The sequence below is a fragment of the Amaranthus tricolor genome, chromosome 9, assembly GCF_026212465.1.
Source record: "Amaranthus tricolor cultivar Red isolate AtriRed21 chromosome 9, ASM2621246v1, whole genome shotgun sequence".
In the NCBI taxonomy this organism is placed as follows: Eukaryota; Viridiplantae; Streptophyta; class Magnoliopsida; order Caryophyllales; family Amaranthaceae; genus Amaranthus; species Amaranthus tricolor.
The window spans coordinates 11,510,386-11,527,484 of record NC_080055.1 but is presented as its reverse complement, the minus strand read 5'-3'; the positions used below and the strand labels follow the sequence as shown (position 1 = coordinate 11,527,484).

General features: G+C 31.3%; 1 protein-coding gene across 1 annotated transcript; it reads right to left on the bottom strand.

The window, feature by feature from the left end:
* Positions 1-12,344: 12,344 nt before the first annotated feature.
* LOC130824193 (naringenin,2-oxoglutarate 3-dioxygenase) lies at positions 12,345-16,075 on the bottom strand. Its single transcript, XM_057689091.1, has 3 exons — positions 15,417-16,075; positions 13,421-13,849; positions 12,345-12,838 (listed from the first exon to the last, which is right to left on the bottom strand). The coding sequence occupies exons 1-3, from the start codon at positions 15,780-15,782 to the stop codon at positions 12,530-12,532; spliced, it is 1,104 nt and encodes a 367-aa protein (XP_057545074.1). The 5' UTR covers positions 15,783-16,075; the 3' UTR covers positions 12,345-12,529.
* Positions 16,076-17,099: the final 1,024 nt, after the last annotated feature.

The following is a 17,099-nucleotide window of genomic DNA, read 5'->3' as shown; positions in this document are numbered from 1 at the left end:
TACGTACTTAAATCGATCTGAATGGATGTTTTTCTTTTAAAGAATAGGAGGAGCCCCACAGAACGTGTGAGTGGACCACGGAGGAGTCGCACAAAACGTGCGACTGGACCACGGTTCAATCGCACGTTTTGTGCAACTCCTCCAGGGTCCAGTCGCACGTTTTGTGCGACTCCTCTGTGGTCCGGTCACACGTTTTGTGCGATTCCTCCGTAGTTCATTCGCACGTTTTGTTGCGACTTCTACTTTTTTTTGATTATTTACATTATTATTATTATGTAAATTATATAAATAGTTTTTTATTTATTTAGTAATTTATATTGTTATTATTTAATATACGTTGTGGTAAATTATTTATATTATTATTATTTTGTAATTTATTATTATTATTATTATTATTATTATTATTATTATTATTATTATTATTATTATTTTTACTGTTATTATTATTATTATTATTATTAATATTATTATTATTATTATTATTATTATTATTATTATTATTATTATTATTATTATTATTATTATTAGTATTGTTATTATTATTATCATAATTAATTTAAATAATTTATTATTTATATTATTATTAATTCTTATTATTAATTTAAATAATTTATAAATATATTATTATTATTATTATTATTATTATTATTATTATTATTATTATTATTTTCTTATTATTTAATATTAATTTGTTTTATTTTGTATAGTTATTATTTTAATATTAATTATTGAAGTAAATTATATGTTTTATTTAATATTAATTTGTATTATTATTATTTTAATATTAATTATTAAAGTAAATTATAATTTTTATTTATTATTGAATATTTTTAGGGAAATTATCAATGGTGCCCTTGTACTATTGAAAAATTACAATGGTACCCAACTGCATTTCAGTGGTACCCCCTAATTATATGCTAATTACAACCGTGACACTATTAATCAATTTTCCGTTAAGTTGCCGTTAAATCTCGAATGACTTAACCATGGTTAGGTTCTTCTTCTTCCTCCCTTTTTCCTGCTCTCCTTCCATGGCAGCTTAGTATGGAATCTAAGAGACGGATACTCCATTCTTCAAACCTTTAAGATGAGCTTCCAGTATTAAACCCCCAATTATCTCACCCAAAAACTTCATAGTTCAAGAAAAAATTAAGAAAAAGCTTCCAAATTACAAGACAAGACAACTCCAGCATAAATTGAAAAATTCAATAATCTAACTGGGTATATTATAACATCAAGACAATTTGACAAAAGGACAATACCAGCATTCTTAACTTTAACAGCAACAATTTGAACTCTGAAATCAACACAATCAATTCTTCATTACAAAAATGTACGAATTGAGAGTAAAATCAAACAAAATGCAACATTGATTCCTAAAACAAACCTTGATGAAACTAATTTCGAACGAGTAAAGAGAGATGAAGAAGAAGAAGAGAGAGAACATGAGGCTCTTAAGTGGTAATTGGAGACCGCCATCGTTGATTAACAAGAAAAAATGTGGAACTCGAATCAAAAATGTGAAAAAATACAGATTAAAAGAGAGACAAAGAATTTACCCAAAAATGGCATGAACTAAATTAGGTTTCATGTTTTACAATTTCACATTTTTTTTGAGGAATTAGCAACCCCAATTTACACAACCCCAACCTTAATTGTGATAAATATTTTCTTTTTTATACACAAATGGAGTCTGCGATCAGGTTGAATTTGTAATTGAGGCATTGTTCTGTTTGTTTTTTTTTTTAATTTTTTTTTGGAAATATTATTATTGTGGTTTTACTGTTTAGTGTTGTTGTTTGAGTGGAATTAGTCCCGAATTTATTGCTGATTATTGGGTGTGTTTCTATATGCAGCAGCATGAAGCTAATTTCCAGAAATTTAATGCCGAGAAAGAGCTTGTACTGGAATTAGGATTACACTGAATTAGAAGGAATTGTGGGGTTTTGTAAGTGTATTTCTAATGCAAAGATTCAAAGACTAATTCCATACTAACCATGGAAGAAGAGCTGCCATGGAAGAAGAGCAGTCATGAAAGAGAAAAGGGAAGAAGAAGAAGAAGAAACTAACCATGGTTAGGTTTTAACGACAACTTAACGGAAAATTGATTAATAGTGTCACGGTTGTAATTAGCATATACTTGGGGGTACCACTGAAATGCAGTGGGGTACCATTGTAATTTTTCAATAGTACAAGGGTACCATTGATAATAACCCATATTTTTATTATTAATGTTTGTATGTATAAATTTTTAATAACCTAATGTATGGTTTATTTCATATTTTAAATTTACAGGACTTTGAAAACTTAGGAGATAATGTAGATTACTCTGATAGATTTGTTACGGATAGGAAATTTGATTCCGTAGATAAATTACATAGTTGGGCCGATGAGATAGTAATAACAATTGATTTTCAATTTACACGTGCTTCTTATAAACATAAAGAAGGACGTTCTAGAGTTAGTTTGTATTTAAGATGTTACCGCTATGGTAATATTATGGGTGATTTGCATAACCTAGATAATGTTTCCGACTTGGTTCTAAAAGTAGAACATGTTGGTGTAAATTTATGATTGTAGCAAGTAGTCGCAAAACCAGGAGAAAGACCTTGGATGGTGAGGGTGTGTCATGGGGAAAAAGTTAGACATAACCACCGATTTTTAGTGTACAGAGATGGTCATGTAAGGACAAATAGGTTGAATGTAGATATTCGGCAGCACATACGACAGCTTAGTGCAACCGGCAGGCAACCTGCCTTTATCATGACTTCAATTAGAAAAAATTTTCCTAATTTTTTTACTAGTATGAACCAAATATTCAATGTTAGACAGTCAATTAGAAGAAAAGAGATGGAGGGTAGGACTCCCCTTCAACACTGTTTTTATATGGCCACAGAGCATAATTACGTGGTTTGGATAGACTTGGATAGTGAAGGGGAATTAAGCAGATTTTTAGTTGCAAATCCTACCTCAATCCAAATGATACGTACGTGGATAGATATAACGTACAAAACAAACAAAAAAAAGTGGCCACTGTGTGAAGTAATCGGAATGACGCCAACCAATCACAACTTCTTGGTGTGTTCTGTTTGATGTGAGATGAGGCGGTTGTGTCATATTCATGGGTGTTACAGGGATTGAGAGATATTTTTGGCACAGCTCAGACTCTTAGCGTCATTGTCACCAACGAAGTAGTACGACACGCAAACGCCGATGACAAAGAGTACTTTCAACCGTTAGTCGATGAAGTCTTAAAAGCTGATCCGGTTGTTGTACGACGCTTGTCTCAGGTACTTAAACATGAATCACACACCCTGATGGAGCCGATATACCTGAGTCTTACGCAAGTCCACCTAGAAAGGGAAGACCAACCACTAGCAAAACCCTTAGAAGAAATAAAAGCGCATTTGAATATAGTAGATCATCTTCTCGTGGTCTAGGGTCTAGATCTTCATCCCGCGGGAGATCCAGTGGTAGATCTAGTGGACGAGAAACACAATCCTCAGTTGGAATTAATTTTAGTTTTGACTTATCCGGTACATGACTTTCCTTGTCGTTATTTAAATTAGTTTGTTACTGCTTAATCTTACTAACCTTATTTTCAATAATTGCAGATGATCTAGTAGGTCGTGATTTTTCACTGTTTTCTTAGCCCAATCACATCCCGCACATTCTCCCTCCTTACTTGTTTTATTGGATTGATGTTATAGATGATGGTAACTGTGGTTTTAGAGCTATTGCCGTCACAGAGTTGGGAGGCGAGGAGGCATGGCCTCTTTTAAGACGTGCAATGCACATGGAAATGCAAATGAACAGAGAGTAATACCTACGTGTGTATCTATCGGAGCAGGCGTTAGACAATGCTATATTCAAAATTGGTTCACACAGCAATGGACCTGCTCCTTATATTCACTAGATGGAAGCGTCGATGGCATTGTACTCTGTAGCAACATTTCGTTGCTTATTATGGTTCTGCTGACGGTTATCCGATGTACAACTGTTTGGTTCTTCCGTTAAGGAAAGCAGCGGGTGTGCATGGTGTAAATAAAGTTATATATATATGTTGGGTGAATATAAATTATTTTGTTCAACTATTAATGAACGAGAATTCATCTCCACTGCCGCCAGTCCAGCAATCATGGAGAGAAGCAGTTGACAATTCTTCCAGACATATAGAAATACATTTTAGTAGCAGGATTTTGCTTTGGAATAGACTATACGGGCCACGACCACCACAACGTAATAACACCGCTGAAGATGCTGTAAATTTAGATAGTCCATAGTGTAATTATTGTATACATCATTATTTAGTTTAACTACACATGTAGATGGGATTCAATTTGTAGATAGTCCATAGTGATACTATTGTGTACATCATTATTTAGTTTAACTACACATGTAGATGGGATTCAATACGTGGATGGAATTCATTATGTATAGAATTGATGTAAATTAATAAAAGCATTGATGTAAATTAATTTAACTATAATGTAAAAAGCATTGATATAAATAAATATGAGCATTGATGTAAATTAGTTTTCAATTACAAAGACCAACAGTCTATGAAGGGTCATGCTCCTTAAAAGCTTGCCATTCGGCAAATAAATCTTTAATATCACAAACGTATACATCTAAAGCATGTATTTCCCGGGGGGTCATTTCCGCAAATCGAGGCAGTCTCACCAATGGAGCGACTCGACTCAGCCATTCATTTAGAAACTGTATAAAAAAAAGAAGAAAAAGGGTGTGAATAAGATATTAAACAACATCTAAATAACACAAATACATAATAGAAAACAAATAAATTAAAAAACTAACGTATTCCGCTCTGCTTTCAGCTGGACCAAAACCGGCACTCGCTCCTTCACTGGGGAGGTCGTATGGGTGGGAGGACACTCTGAATCAGTCAACGTAACTAGGTTCAGCCTCTGATGGAACAAATACCCGACGAAGTGTCTGATCACCAAGGCGTCCACAATAGGGGAACCTACTTCATGCCTCCGTGTAAATAGGCGGAGAAGCAAAGGTCACAAAATAGGTACAGTGTGCCGGTCATACAGCTTGGGTTGGTCTGATAGGAGGGGGGAATAGCCTGCATAAAGCCGACTTGTCGCATTGTCCTCTCCGGCAAATACACCTCGACGATATTAAAGCAAGTGATACCCCCGATGTAGGTGGTGCATGGTTGCTCATTTAGCAATGCCCTTGGAGAATTCATGTACGGAGTCCATTCCACCTGCATACAAGCAAAATTAACATATACAAATAATCTACAAATTAAAATAACATGAATAACAAAGTGTGATGTGAATGTGATGTACAATACCTGAGTTTCCGTCATAGAGTCCAATATACTCCTGCAGCCCCTCAGCCTGTTGATGTCACGACCTGGCTTGGGCGTGGACCACATCTCCGCCCTAGTCTTATTAGGCATATCTGCTTGACGAGGATGAGGGCGAAAGGACGGAAAGTACTCGTAAATCTATGTCTGAAGCAATGTCAGGCAACCAACAATGGTCTTGCAACAAACCCTAGACGCCATTCCCAGTTGCCAATACATGTAGGCCAGCGTCACCGCACCCCAAGCGATCTCATCCTGATCAATGTTGACGGTTAGTATCGGGTGAGGTCGCATACCGGTTCAGGTCTTATCCGCCAGCAGTGTAGAGCCGACAATAGCCATGTAATAGGCTGTCGACTGGGTCTCCATAGCCTGGGACAGGTGGCACAACTGCATAACTTTAGCAACGTTGATGCCACCGCTGGCGAATATACCTTTCTGTCGTAGCTCTGACATGGGCTCCCCAAACAGACCAACAATAGCGCCCTTCCATTCCCCCTCAGTAGGTTCAGCCGACAGTGAACCTTCAATACCTATGCCCAATATGCGTTGCACGTCATGCAACATAATCGTCATCTCTCCCCATGGCATGTGGAAGGTGTTCGTATCCGGCTACCACCTCTCCACGAAGGCCGATATCAAAGCACAGTTAATGTGTTGGTGCATAATGTAGGGTAGCCAGCCGAGGGGAGTGGCAGGTAGAACATCATAAAGCGCATCAGACATATCCTGCAGTCAGATGATCGTCTCCAACGGCTTCTTTCTACTACGGCACTCCAGAACCGGAGGCGTACTCTCAGAGCCGTCAAAAATAACTTTAGCTATGTGACCGCCATAGTTGGGTATCAGGCGCTTATCTGTGGGCCCCCCGGGCTGGGGCGATGTGACCAACCAGTCCGTTCCAGCAGACTGTGAGCGCCTGCTCCCCCGTGACGGCTCATCATCAACGTGACTACGTCTGGCATGCTCAGAACTACGGGCGGCATGTGTGAATTTACCGTCGACTCTGCGGACAACAGTCCAATCCACTGGGCGACCAACAGCGCCTTGCTAGTCAACATCATCATCATCATCATCACTAGAAATCCCTCAACTACTCTGGACGCTAGCCTTGTCATCAAACTGAGAGCGCACATGGTGCAGCGTACTTGACCGTTCGGCCTCACTGTGTCTGGCAGCCTCTTACTGCCTAGCTCTCCTAGCAGAACCCGTTATCCCCCTCTCATGAGGGTCTCCTCTGAGTAGGGTACGCCTAGAACTATTCTCGCTCAACAAGTGTCTAAAAAAACCCTTTCCTTTCTCTTGACTAACAGCCATTTACTACTATTTTGATAATTTAATTAACTATTAATAATAAATAAAAATAATCAAATGTTACGTTAAATTAACCACATGAACAAAAGACAATAATTAATTAACATATTAAACTACTCATTATCAACAAATATAATTTAACAACAACAATGTTTAACTAATCATTATCAACAAATATAATTTAACAAAATTTTAATTATAATTATTATTGTAATAATTTTTCTAAATTAACAATAATCATAATAATAACAATAATAATAAAAATAACAATAATAATAATCATAACAATAATATCAAAAACAATAATAATAATCATAACACTCATAACAAAAACAATATTTAAAAATAAAATTAAAGAAAAATTTACTACCAATAACAATAATAACTACAACATCACCAACAAAAATAATAAAAATAATATTTAAAGGAAAAATAAAAAGTTAATAATAATAATAATAATAATAATAATAATAATAATAATAATAATAATAAACGCAATAATAATAATAATAATAATAATAATAATAATAATAATAATAATAATAATAATAATATTTAAAAAAATAAATTAAAAAGAATATTTAAAAGAAAAATAAAATTTGATAATAATAATAATAATAATAATAATAATAATAATAATAATAATAATAATAATAATAATAATAATAATAATAATAATAATAAAAATAATAATAATAATAATAATATCAATATTTAAAGAAAAATTAAAAACAATAACAATAATAATAATAACATCAACAATAATAATAAAAATAATAATAATAAAAAAAAAAATAATAATAATAATAATAATAATAAGTTTATTAATTTTTTTTAAAAAAAAGGAAAAAAAATTTGGGTGAGTCGCACGAAACCCGTGACTCGGCCGCGGGTTTCGTGCGACTGACCCGCAGCCGAGTCGCGTGCGACTCACTTTTTTTTAAAAAAAAAATAATACGATTCGAATAAAAATTACCTCGATTATTTGTTCGCGGATTGAATTCCTTAGGTTTTGCTCCAAAAATTTTATGTTGTAATTTTGTGTTTTAAGTGTGATAAAGGTGTTATTTAGTGAGGTTAGAGTATATGTAAGAAATTTTAAGTCTAGGGGCAAAATCGTAATTTCATTAGGGGGTGGCGATAAAATGAAAAGGGCGAACATGTTTATATGATTACACCATGGGCCGAGGAACCAAATCTTACGTAACAATGACAGAATTAATCGAAGTAAAAATAGCCGTTTAGTTTTTATAATATTAATTTTTTTTAAAATAAAAGGTCTCTAAATTAACAGCTACTAGTATAGTACCCATGTTATGCACGGTATCTGTTACTTTATATTTCTATAAAGTTTTTTATAATTATATATTTCTTGTTAGCAATTTAAATTTGTTGAGTTTTAGCCCCTTCTACCAATCAATTATTAGCATCGACAATTAAGATATAACTAGTCTCTTGAAAGACCGTTTCTTTGACAGACATATCTCAAGCCCAACTTATTAAAGATTAATGTTTACTTACCATATTTTTAATGACTACTTACATTATTCTTAATGCTTACTTACCTATCCTTAATGACTACTTTCAATATTGTGAATGTCTACTTACATCATTCTTAATGCCTACTTACAATATTTTAAAAAATATGTAATGGGCCGGGCCAATTAGAGAAAGTCTCTCAAAAAGACCGTCTCTCACAAGAATTTGTGATAAAGATTAAATATACTTCACCCGCATGGTTTAGCACACTTTTTATTGATTTCTATAAAACTACCTATTTTTGTCAAAGAATTACTAACTATTTAGATTCAGTGTATACGCAGATGTACTTGTAGGTAAAAAACAAATTCTGAACCAAAATTTACCCTTTTGAAAGATAGGTAAGTTTAATTGAAACTTCATACTTCCACTGTAAGCATTTTTAACTAAGCTGAATGATTTCAAAAGCAATCAAACGAAAAATAAAATTCAACACCTATTTATCAAACCCATATAAAGACCCCTATTATACGTTCCCCAAATTTAAAGTCAAAAATAAAAAATTCGAATTTCATTTAATCATAAAAGTCTAAAATTCACGACATCTCTTATCAATTTGAAAACCCAAAAAATCTTAATTTCACAAACTGTAAATTGTAAACCATATTTTTAAAAATTCGAAACTAAAACCCCAAATATATTAATTTTTAGACCTAAATTGACTCAAAAAAATTATAATGACACATATACCTTGAAGAAGTTTAAATTTATTTGTATTCTACATGGTAAATCTCTAATTTGTCTTCAAAAACACCCAAAATATATCAAAGAAATAATCATTGTAAGGTTTTTTCAAAAAATAAAGAGAAAGATACATTAATGGAAAATAGAAATAAAAATAAAGAGGGATGCACATATGAGAGAAAGCTTATAGTATTTGATATAGTAATTATCATTTTTGAAAGATACTATCATCCTACCAATTCATGAAAAAGCCAAGTATGTAAATAGCTTTAATCAAAAGCTTTAAAATTAGCCTATTTTATCCTTATGGGATATGCAAATATGCGTTCTCAAATTTATTTTGCGACATACATGTGGCATCTCTTTATTATTTTTCATTTTTTATTCTCAATACGACACATGCATAGTGGTTGTTGTATTAGGTAATTATATTACTATGATTCTCGTAAAAGATCATCAAACACCTTGGAATAAAGAGTTTATATTCTTGTAGATAACCTGTGCATTGCACAAATATTTAAATATATATTAACATCTAAATAAAACATTATCTTTAGTTTTTTATTTAAATTTTTACAATAAAAATTCAAGAGTAGTTCATTATTGATTAACCTGTAATCATTTTTTAAAAATACACCTAAAATTATAAAGATATATAATGTTGTAATTATACCATTTTCGAAAACTTTACTAAAACAACTAGTTATAGGGACTTAATTGTCACAAATGATCTTTAATATGGTAATAATTATTTTTGTTTAATTTTATATAATTCTAATTGTAAAATCAATGCCACATAAGCAGAACACCTATAATATTTTGCCATTTGGCAAGAGTGCTATTAAACATAACATTTTTCATTTAGCAACTCTTTTATTTAATTGTATGATTTTATATAATTTCAGTTGTAAAGTTAATGCTACATAAGTAGAACACCTATAATACTTTGCCATTTGGCAAGAGTGATATTAAACATGACATTTGTCAATTAGCAACTCTTTTATTTAATTGTATGATGATTAGCAACTGTTGGGATAGATCATCTCTCAATAAAACGACCTAAATACAAGGATTTTATATTCCTACAATGGAGTATTTGTTTGTTGGCTGTTGATTTGTTTGACCAATTGAAAATGTTGGTTGTTTTTATTAGCTTTTAAACTAACTGAAAATGTCAACTATTTATGGAAATGTTTGGTAGATTTAAGTATTGGCTTAGTTCGATGTTAATAACAATGAACAAAGTTAGGACAATTTTAAAAGTCAATAAAAGTCTTGGGGTTGGAGGGGGGATTGCTATTCGATATTAGTAACAGTGAACAGAAGTTTCATAGACTTTTGCTACCGTTGTGACCGCTCCAACCTCCAACTAGTCATTACTTGTACTCTATTACTAACAGTGAACAAGTATTCTATAAAAATTTATCTAAATGCTTACTTACGATACATCCAAAGTCTCATTCTCCTCTTTAGTATTCTATCAAAATATATATTGATTGCAAGTTTATTAAGGTATATAACTATAATTTCTTTATTTATATGAATTAATCATATTTTTTATTTAATTTAATTATTTAATATAACTCTAACTCTATATACCCATAATATGTAGTAGTATTAGTTGGATTATTTAATTCTATATTATCATCTGTCGCATCACACCTTAATTATTGGGTGTTGCTCAACACTATATATATTACCATCTGTCGCATCACACCTTAATTGTTGGGTGTTGCTCAACACAATTTGTAATCGCACTATTTATTATTATTATCAAAGTTGTCGCTCACTAAAACACAAGACTCTTGCTTCTCTTTGTATGTTTTCTAGCTCTTAGTTTTCTAGCTCTACCATGCATATGAATATGAATTTTTCCTAGCTTTAAGTTTTCAGTTTCATCTCCTTTATCACTTGACCTCTAAGAGTCATCCTCTATGTGTTCAATTAGTGGAGGAACTTGGTCATAGGGTTTAGGAGCAACAATTATAGTATTACCTACAATAATGTCATTGGCAGAAACATCCATATTCACAGGCACATCATCCTCGGAAGTAGCTTTTCTAACATCAATACTATCATTACCTGACTCCCGATTAGCTTCATCATTTGTTGCTCCTATGTTAAGTTCTACGTCACATACAAGTTCCATCTTAAGTGGTTCAATTGGAATATGATGATGATGGAATAAAGGGATTTTGACTTTTTTGGGTTAAATGGCATAGGCGTAGAAGAAGGAATATAGGAAGTTACATTCATATTTTGTTGTGTTTCTAAAGTGTACAAAGGTTCTCTTTTCACATACAACTCTAAAGAAGGAATAAACGTAGACTTGAATGTTCCGACATAGCCTCTAATGCCTCATCATCATCAATGAGATATTCTAAGATTTTTCCATCTGTCGTTCTATATTTAAAACTCAAGTTTACTATTCTAGTTGTAGAGTCAATACCAATTCGTAAGCATATATGAAGTTTCAATTCATTCAATTTCATGATCAAATTGCATACAAATAGTTTACATTTACTAGTTACCGCCAACATACTCAACATCTTTATTACTTGTTTAAAATACTATATTTCAAAAACATAACGTAGTCATACCAAAAGATAGAATTTTCTACAAATAAACACATCACATCTAAGTCATTGTTAAATGTATGACATAAGCAAAATATAATAGGTACAACTACATATATTATCACCATTAAGTTCAAATTAAAAAAAGTAATTAATGGCTAAAAATAAATTATATTATTCAAATTTGTTATCAACAACTAATATTCAACATTTAAAATAAGCGAAGCACAAAAATCTGTAGATAAGTATCTTTTATCAAACAAGGATGAACAAGTGAGCTTTAGTTTGAAATTTCGTGGCCAACATTAAAAGGAACAAATACATTACAAATAAACACTAAAATGAACATAAAAACACAAAAATGAATGTAAATTTTACCTTTGATCAACTCAAGGTTGTTCCAAAATATTTTAGTATAACTAAATTGTAGGGAATTAATTTATTGGAGTTTTTTTTTGAAGAAAAAAATCTTTTTTGATGTGAATTAGTGTTATCAAATACAATGAAATTAGAAGAACTTTAGTTACAACAAAACACATAAGTGTTCGTCAAACAATGTAACTCCTTAATCATTATTAGTTACAGTAAACAAGAAGTTAAAATTTTATTTGATTAACACTCCATTATTCACTATTACCAATAATAGGACACTTCAAAAAAAATTGAGTTACCTTTATTCCCTCATGATAACAATGAACTATGTCAGAATGCATGATCACTTATTTTGAGAATAACTTTTTCTATACAGTTATTTTGGAAATTTTTAATAAAAAAAGGTTTTTTTTTTATTTTTTTTTTTTATTTATTTTTTTTTTATAATAAATTTTTAACTAGGCTGATATTCCATATAAGAAATCCAACTTACATGAAAAAGGCTCAAGGAAACCGAATAGAAAAGATGAAAGCTTTAATTGGTTATCAACTAGATCATTTTTTGCACCATCTATCTAAATGGCAATTATCAACCAAATCTAGGAACCCATATCAACTTTTAGCTAAATCAACAAGGTAAAATGTAGTTCATAAATACACTACTACAATTTTTTTTAACCATGATATAAGATGAAGTTTATTATTAAGCTATGATCTCTTCTATGGGTTTGGACTCTAACTTAGCTTTCTCTAGCTCCTCTTGCTTCTGCTTTTGCTCCTTAGCGAGTTTCTTAAGGCGTGCAAGTTCGAGGTCCTTGCTCATCTTCCTCCTATACATCTCCGTGAAGGCGATGGGCTCTTCTAGGATCGGATTCTCTCCTTCTCGTATTGCTAATGGATATACTATTGCCTCTGGTGCCGGATTCTGAAATGTTGCTATTGACAATCTGCTGTAGTTTGAGTTCACCACAGCCTGGTGATCTGCATTCTTGAATCGCCCGTTGCTCAAAAACTTCCATCCCCAATGTTGGAAACAAAGTAAATAACATAGTTATTATAGGGTGAAATATGTCAAAACAAACTAACTCAACCAAAAAGTTAAAGCTAATAGTTGAAATCACCTCTCTCGCAACAACACATGAGTTACTCGTACCTGACACTAACTGATTCACTTGAAATTAGGGGCGAATGAGATGAACTTGTGACCTTTTATCATATTGGCTTCTAATACCACTGTCTCATGATTCACTAATCTTACGTATTGCGAATTAGAAAAAGGAATCATGGTCAGTTTTGGGTTATTTTAGGGTCATTTTAAGGGATTGCGAATTCAAAAAGCAAACTAACTGGCAAATTATGTTACACTGTCTAATACTATCTCAAAAGACCAACTCAGCTAAAAGGTTAAGCATATCAATTAGAAAACAAGAATCTCTTTGTTATCACTAATACGGGTAAAGTTGCATAAATCCAATCTCAAACGGCACCTAAGTTGGACGTACTTGTAAGCTTAGTAGGTTCAACCTATTTTCTAGCAAGTATGGCTATTTTGTTTAGTATCCTAAGACAAAAAAAACAGATTGGATGGACTTACATGGCCATGATCCCCAAGGTTAACAACAAAGGCACCAGGGATAGGCTGGACTGTGATCCAAGTCTTACCACCATCGCGAGTCGCTTGCAACCCACCAACCTGATCTTGGAGGAGCAGGGTGATGGTACCAGGGTCAGTGTGACGTTTAAGGCCAAGGGTGAGGTCGGGTTGTGGGCATTTAGGGTAGTAATTCACCACCATTTTCTGGTCCATATCAACACAGGCTTTGGTGAGTGCCTCAGTATCAAGACCCATTGCCTCAGACAAAACCCCAAGGAGCTTGCAAGCCAAGGCCATTAACTTGTCACTGTACTGTTCTGCTACCTTAATCCATCCTTCTGGCTTATCAGGCCATCTTGAATAATCCCTGTTCTTAATTGGGTATGAAAAGTAAGTTACTATCTCCCTCCAGTCTTGTACAGCTTCTCCCTGTAATATATACAACCAATATATGTTACGTTAATTAGGTGTCTCATTTATGAGATCACAAAGATCATCCCAACTCTCAAGTCTCAAGTCACCCAAGATCTATAATCATATCGTCAACGGCAAATTTGGTTATTGGTATTGAAACTGTGGTAATAAAAATTAGAATAAATTTTCATAATATGCATATAATAAAAAAGTTTTTTTTCACAATGCTCCATTAATTTTGTGAAGAAAATAAACTTATTGAAGGAGAACATGCATATGACCATACAACTTGTCAAAAGATATTCCTATCACAATCACACTAACTTTTCATTACTATTTTCACTATTTAATACTAACGGACCGTAAAAGTAAAATTTCTTTCAAATTTCTAATTCATCCCATACAACCAATCAGAGACAAGTTTCAAACTTTGTAACAGTTTCAAATCCAGAATATAGTTCCTTATAGGTGTGTACAAGGATAAAAAATATTCAACCACTAACTCAATTATCTTCATATCTATCTATAATCTATAATCTTCTATATAACTACTAATGAAGAAACAGGACTAACACGTGTCAGACTTTAAAAGAAAAATTTTCCGCTCATTTTTATGCTGATGTGGCAGCTGAATTTGTAGTGAAAATCATCTCCTAATATAGTACAATTAAGTGTGCAGAAGAAGATTTGGTAATCAATATTATTTCTGTATTATTTACCTTAGTAAAATAGAATAACTTTTTGATATAGCAAAAATAAAATGTGACTAAATTTGTAAACCGGTTTTATTTTCTAATATTATTTCGAAAATAAAAGCGAATAATATCTTGAAATAACAAAATTATTTACAAGCTGTAGAATAATTATATTTTCATAATTACTCTAACATGCAAATTCTGTAATTGCTACTTATCTACTTCATATTCTTATTTTCTTTAAAAAGTAGTTTTATTATAAATAGTAATTTCACCTATAAATAAATATATTTTTAAAAAAATTATACTAACATTAATATTTTTTCAAGATCTTAAAATGAGACCAAATTTGTAATATTTTTAACTTTTTTAAACACAGTTCAAAACATCATTCAATTATTTAAAAAAAAAAACAAAATTTAGCTTTATTATAAAACAAATTTATTTGAATTTATTAAAAAATAAAATAAAATTTATTATAGTAATTAAAAAAATAAATATAAGATCTCACTTCTATAATCTATAGAAACTACTAATGAAGAAACAAAATTGATATATAACCTTCTTTTGAATTTTTAATGTAAATGATCATTAAAACAAATATTATACAAGTATAAAAATAACTCAAAAACTTTTTTTCACTCGTCTCTGTGCGTAGCACGGGTATGTATCTAGTCTTATTATAACACAATCACCACAAAAATGAACAATTTGACAAAAGTAATACTCCCTTACTTTCAAGGTCGATATAATTTTTTAACACTATTCATTCATCAAATTAATATTATTTTTATCAATATAAAAATATATTTTATATTAAGAAATAAATTAGCAAATCAAATAGAATACAAAACGCAAAGGAGACGATACACTGTCAAAAAAAATACCTGAAGATGGCTAGAAACAATAAAACCACCTTTCTTCCCACCAGACATATCAAACCTAAGCTTCTCCTCAGGCGAAAGAGCAAAGAATTCTCTAGCCAAACGCGTCATATCATCAATAAGATTATCATCAACCCCATGATCAATCACTTGAAAAATCCCCCATTGTTCACAAGCATCCACTATTTTCCTACAAATTTCACTTCTTTTTTCTCCATTTTCATCGATTCCTTCAATAGAAATGATTGGTATTTCACTACTAAACTCATTATAAGCAACCTTTGGCCTTTCATCTTCATCACGAACAAAGGTTGGATTCAGAGTAGTTTCCCCTTCTAATGCTGTAAGTGTTGTGGGCTTTTCGGCCATTTTTGTGGGTTTTTGATGGAGATTTGAAATGGGTTTTTGGGTTTGTTTGAATTTTGATGGGTAGTTAAATATAAGGAAGATTGCCGAGAAAAGGGCAGCTAACAACTAAGTATGGATTCCCACGTTGATGGTAATACCACACAGTCCTTTTCTCGTGTTGTACCGCCAACTACTAGTTCTACTTTCTTATAATTTGCTATACTTAGAATTTTACAATTTTTTGTTCTTTTTTTTAAATATATTTTTTATATTTTTCTTTGTTTTGAGATCATGTATCAGCTCGTTGCTTCGAGATCATCTAATAGTTTGTTGGTTTGAGACCATTTATATTGAGCGGTTTTGTTGTGAACTTCGTTTCAATTGAATAGCCCATCTTATACAAATTTGTGTTTTTTTCGTATATACTTTTTGAGTTTTGAAAATATAAGCTTATTGTTTTGAGACCATCTATTATGATTTTATAATTAAATATATTTCGATCAAATAGTCAAACTAATACAAATTTTAGGATATAAACTTTTTGTTTTGAGACTATCTCAATGAGAGACGACAACAGTCTTTCACAAGTAGTTGTTTCATTAAAAACCAATATGTTAATTAATTTATTTATATCTTAAAATTATACATACTCTAAGGTGTAAGTCCATACAAGATTAACCCAAACTTTATTAAAGTGAAAGGATATTTGAGGAAAAACGAAGTAATTTTATAAGGTTGCCTAGTTGGTTGTTTTTGCTCCTTTCTTTAAACCTACCTACCTACCTACCTACTTCATGATATTTAAGTCAACTTCTAATCTGTTTGATTTTAGATCCTAAATTTAATATATATATATATATATATATATATATATATATATATATATATATATATATATATATATATATATATATATATATATATATATATATATATATATATATATATATATATAAACAAACATATAAATAGACCTTTTTAAAATTTTTGATATTATATATAAAATTAAAAAAATAAAACTAATAATTTTGTTAATTCATAAATTAATTGGTCTTCACAAACATTAGAAATAATCAAGATACTTTTATTAAGTATTTTGGGACAAACTGCAATCACGTGTCGACGATGATAAAGCTAATGAAAAAAAAATTATAACTGAAATAAATATATATTATAAGATATAAAAACAAATAAAAATTGTAAACAATATTTTTGAACTAATATTCCAGTAAATTATGTTATTAAACTAAGTAATTATTATAGCAGAGTCATCTCTCTTGCCTCATCTTTTTTTATTCTATTATTATTCAATTACTATGTTATTTGAAAAATATATAG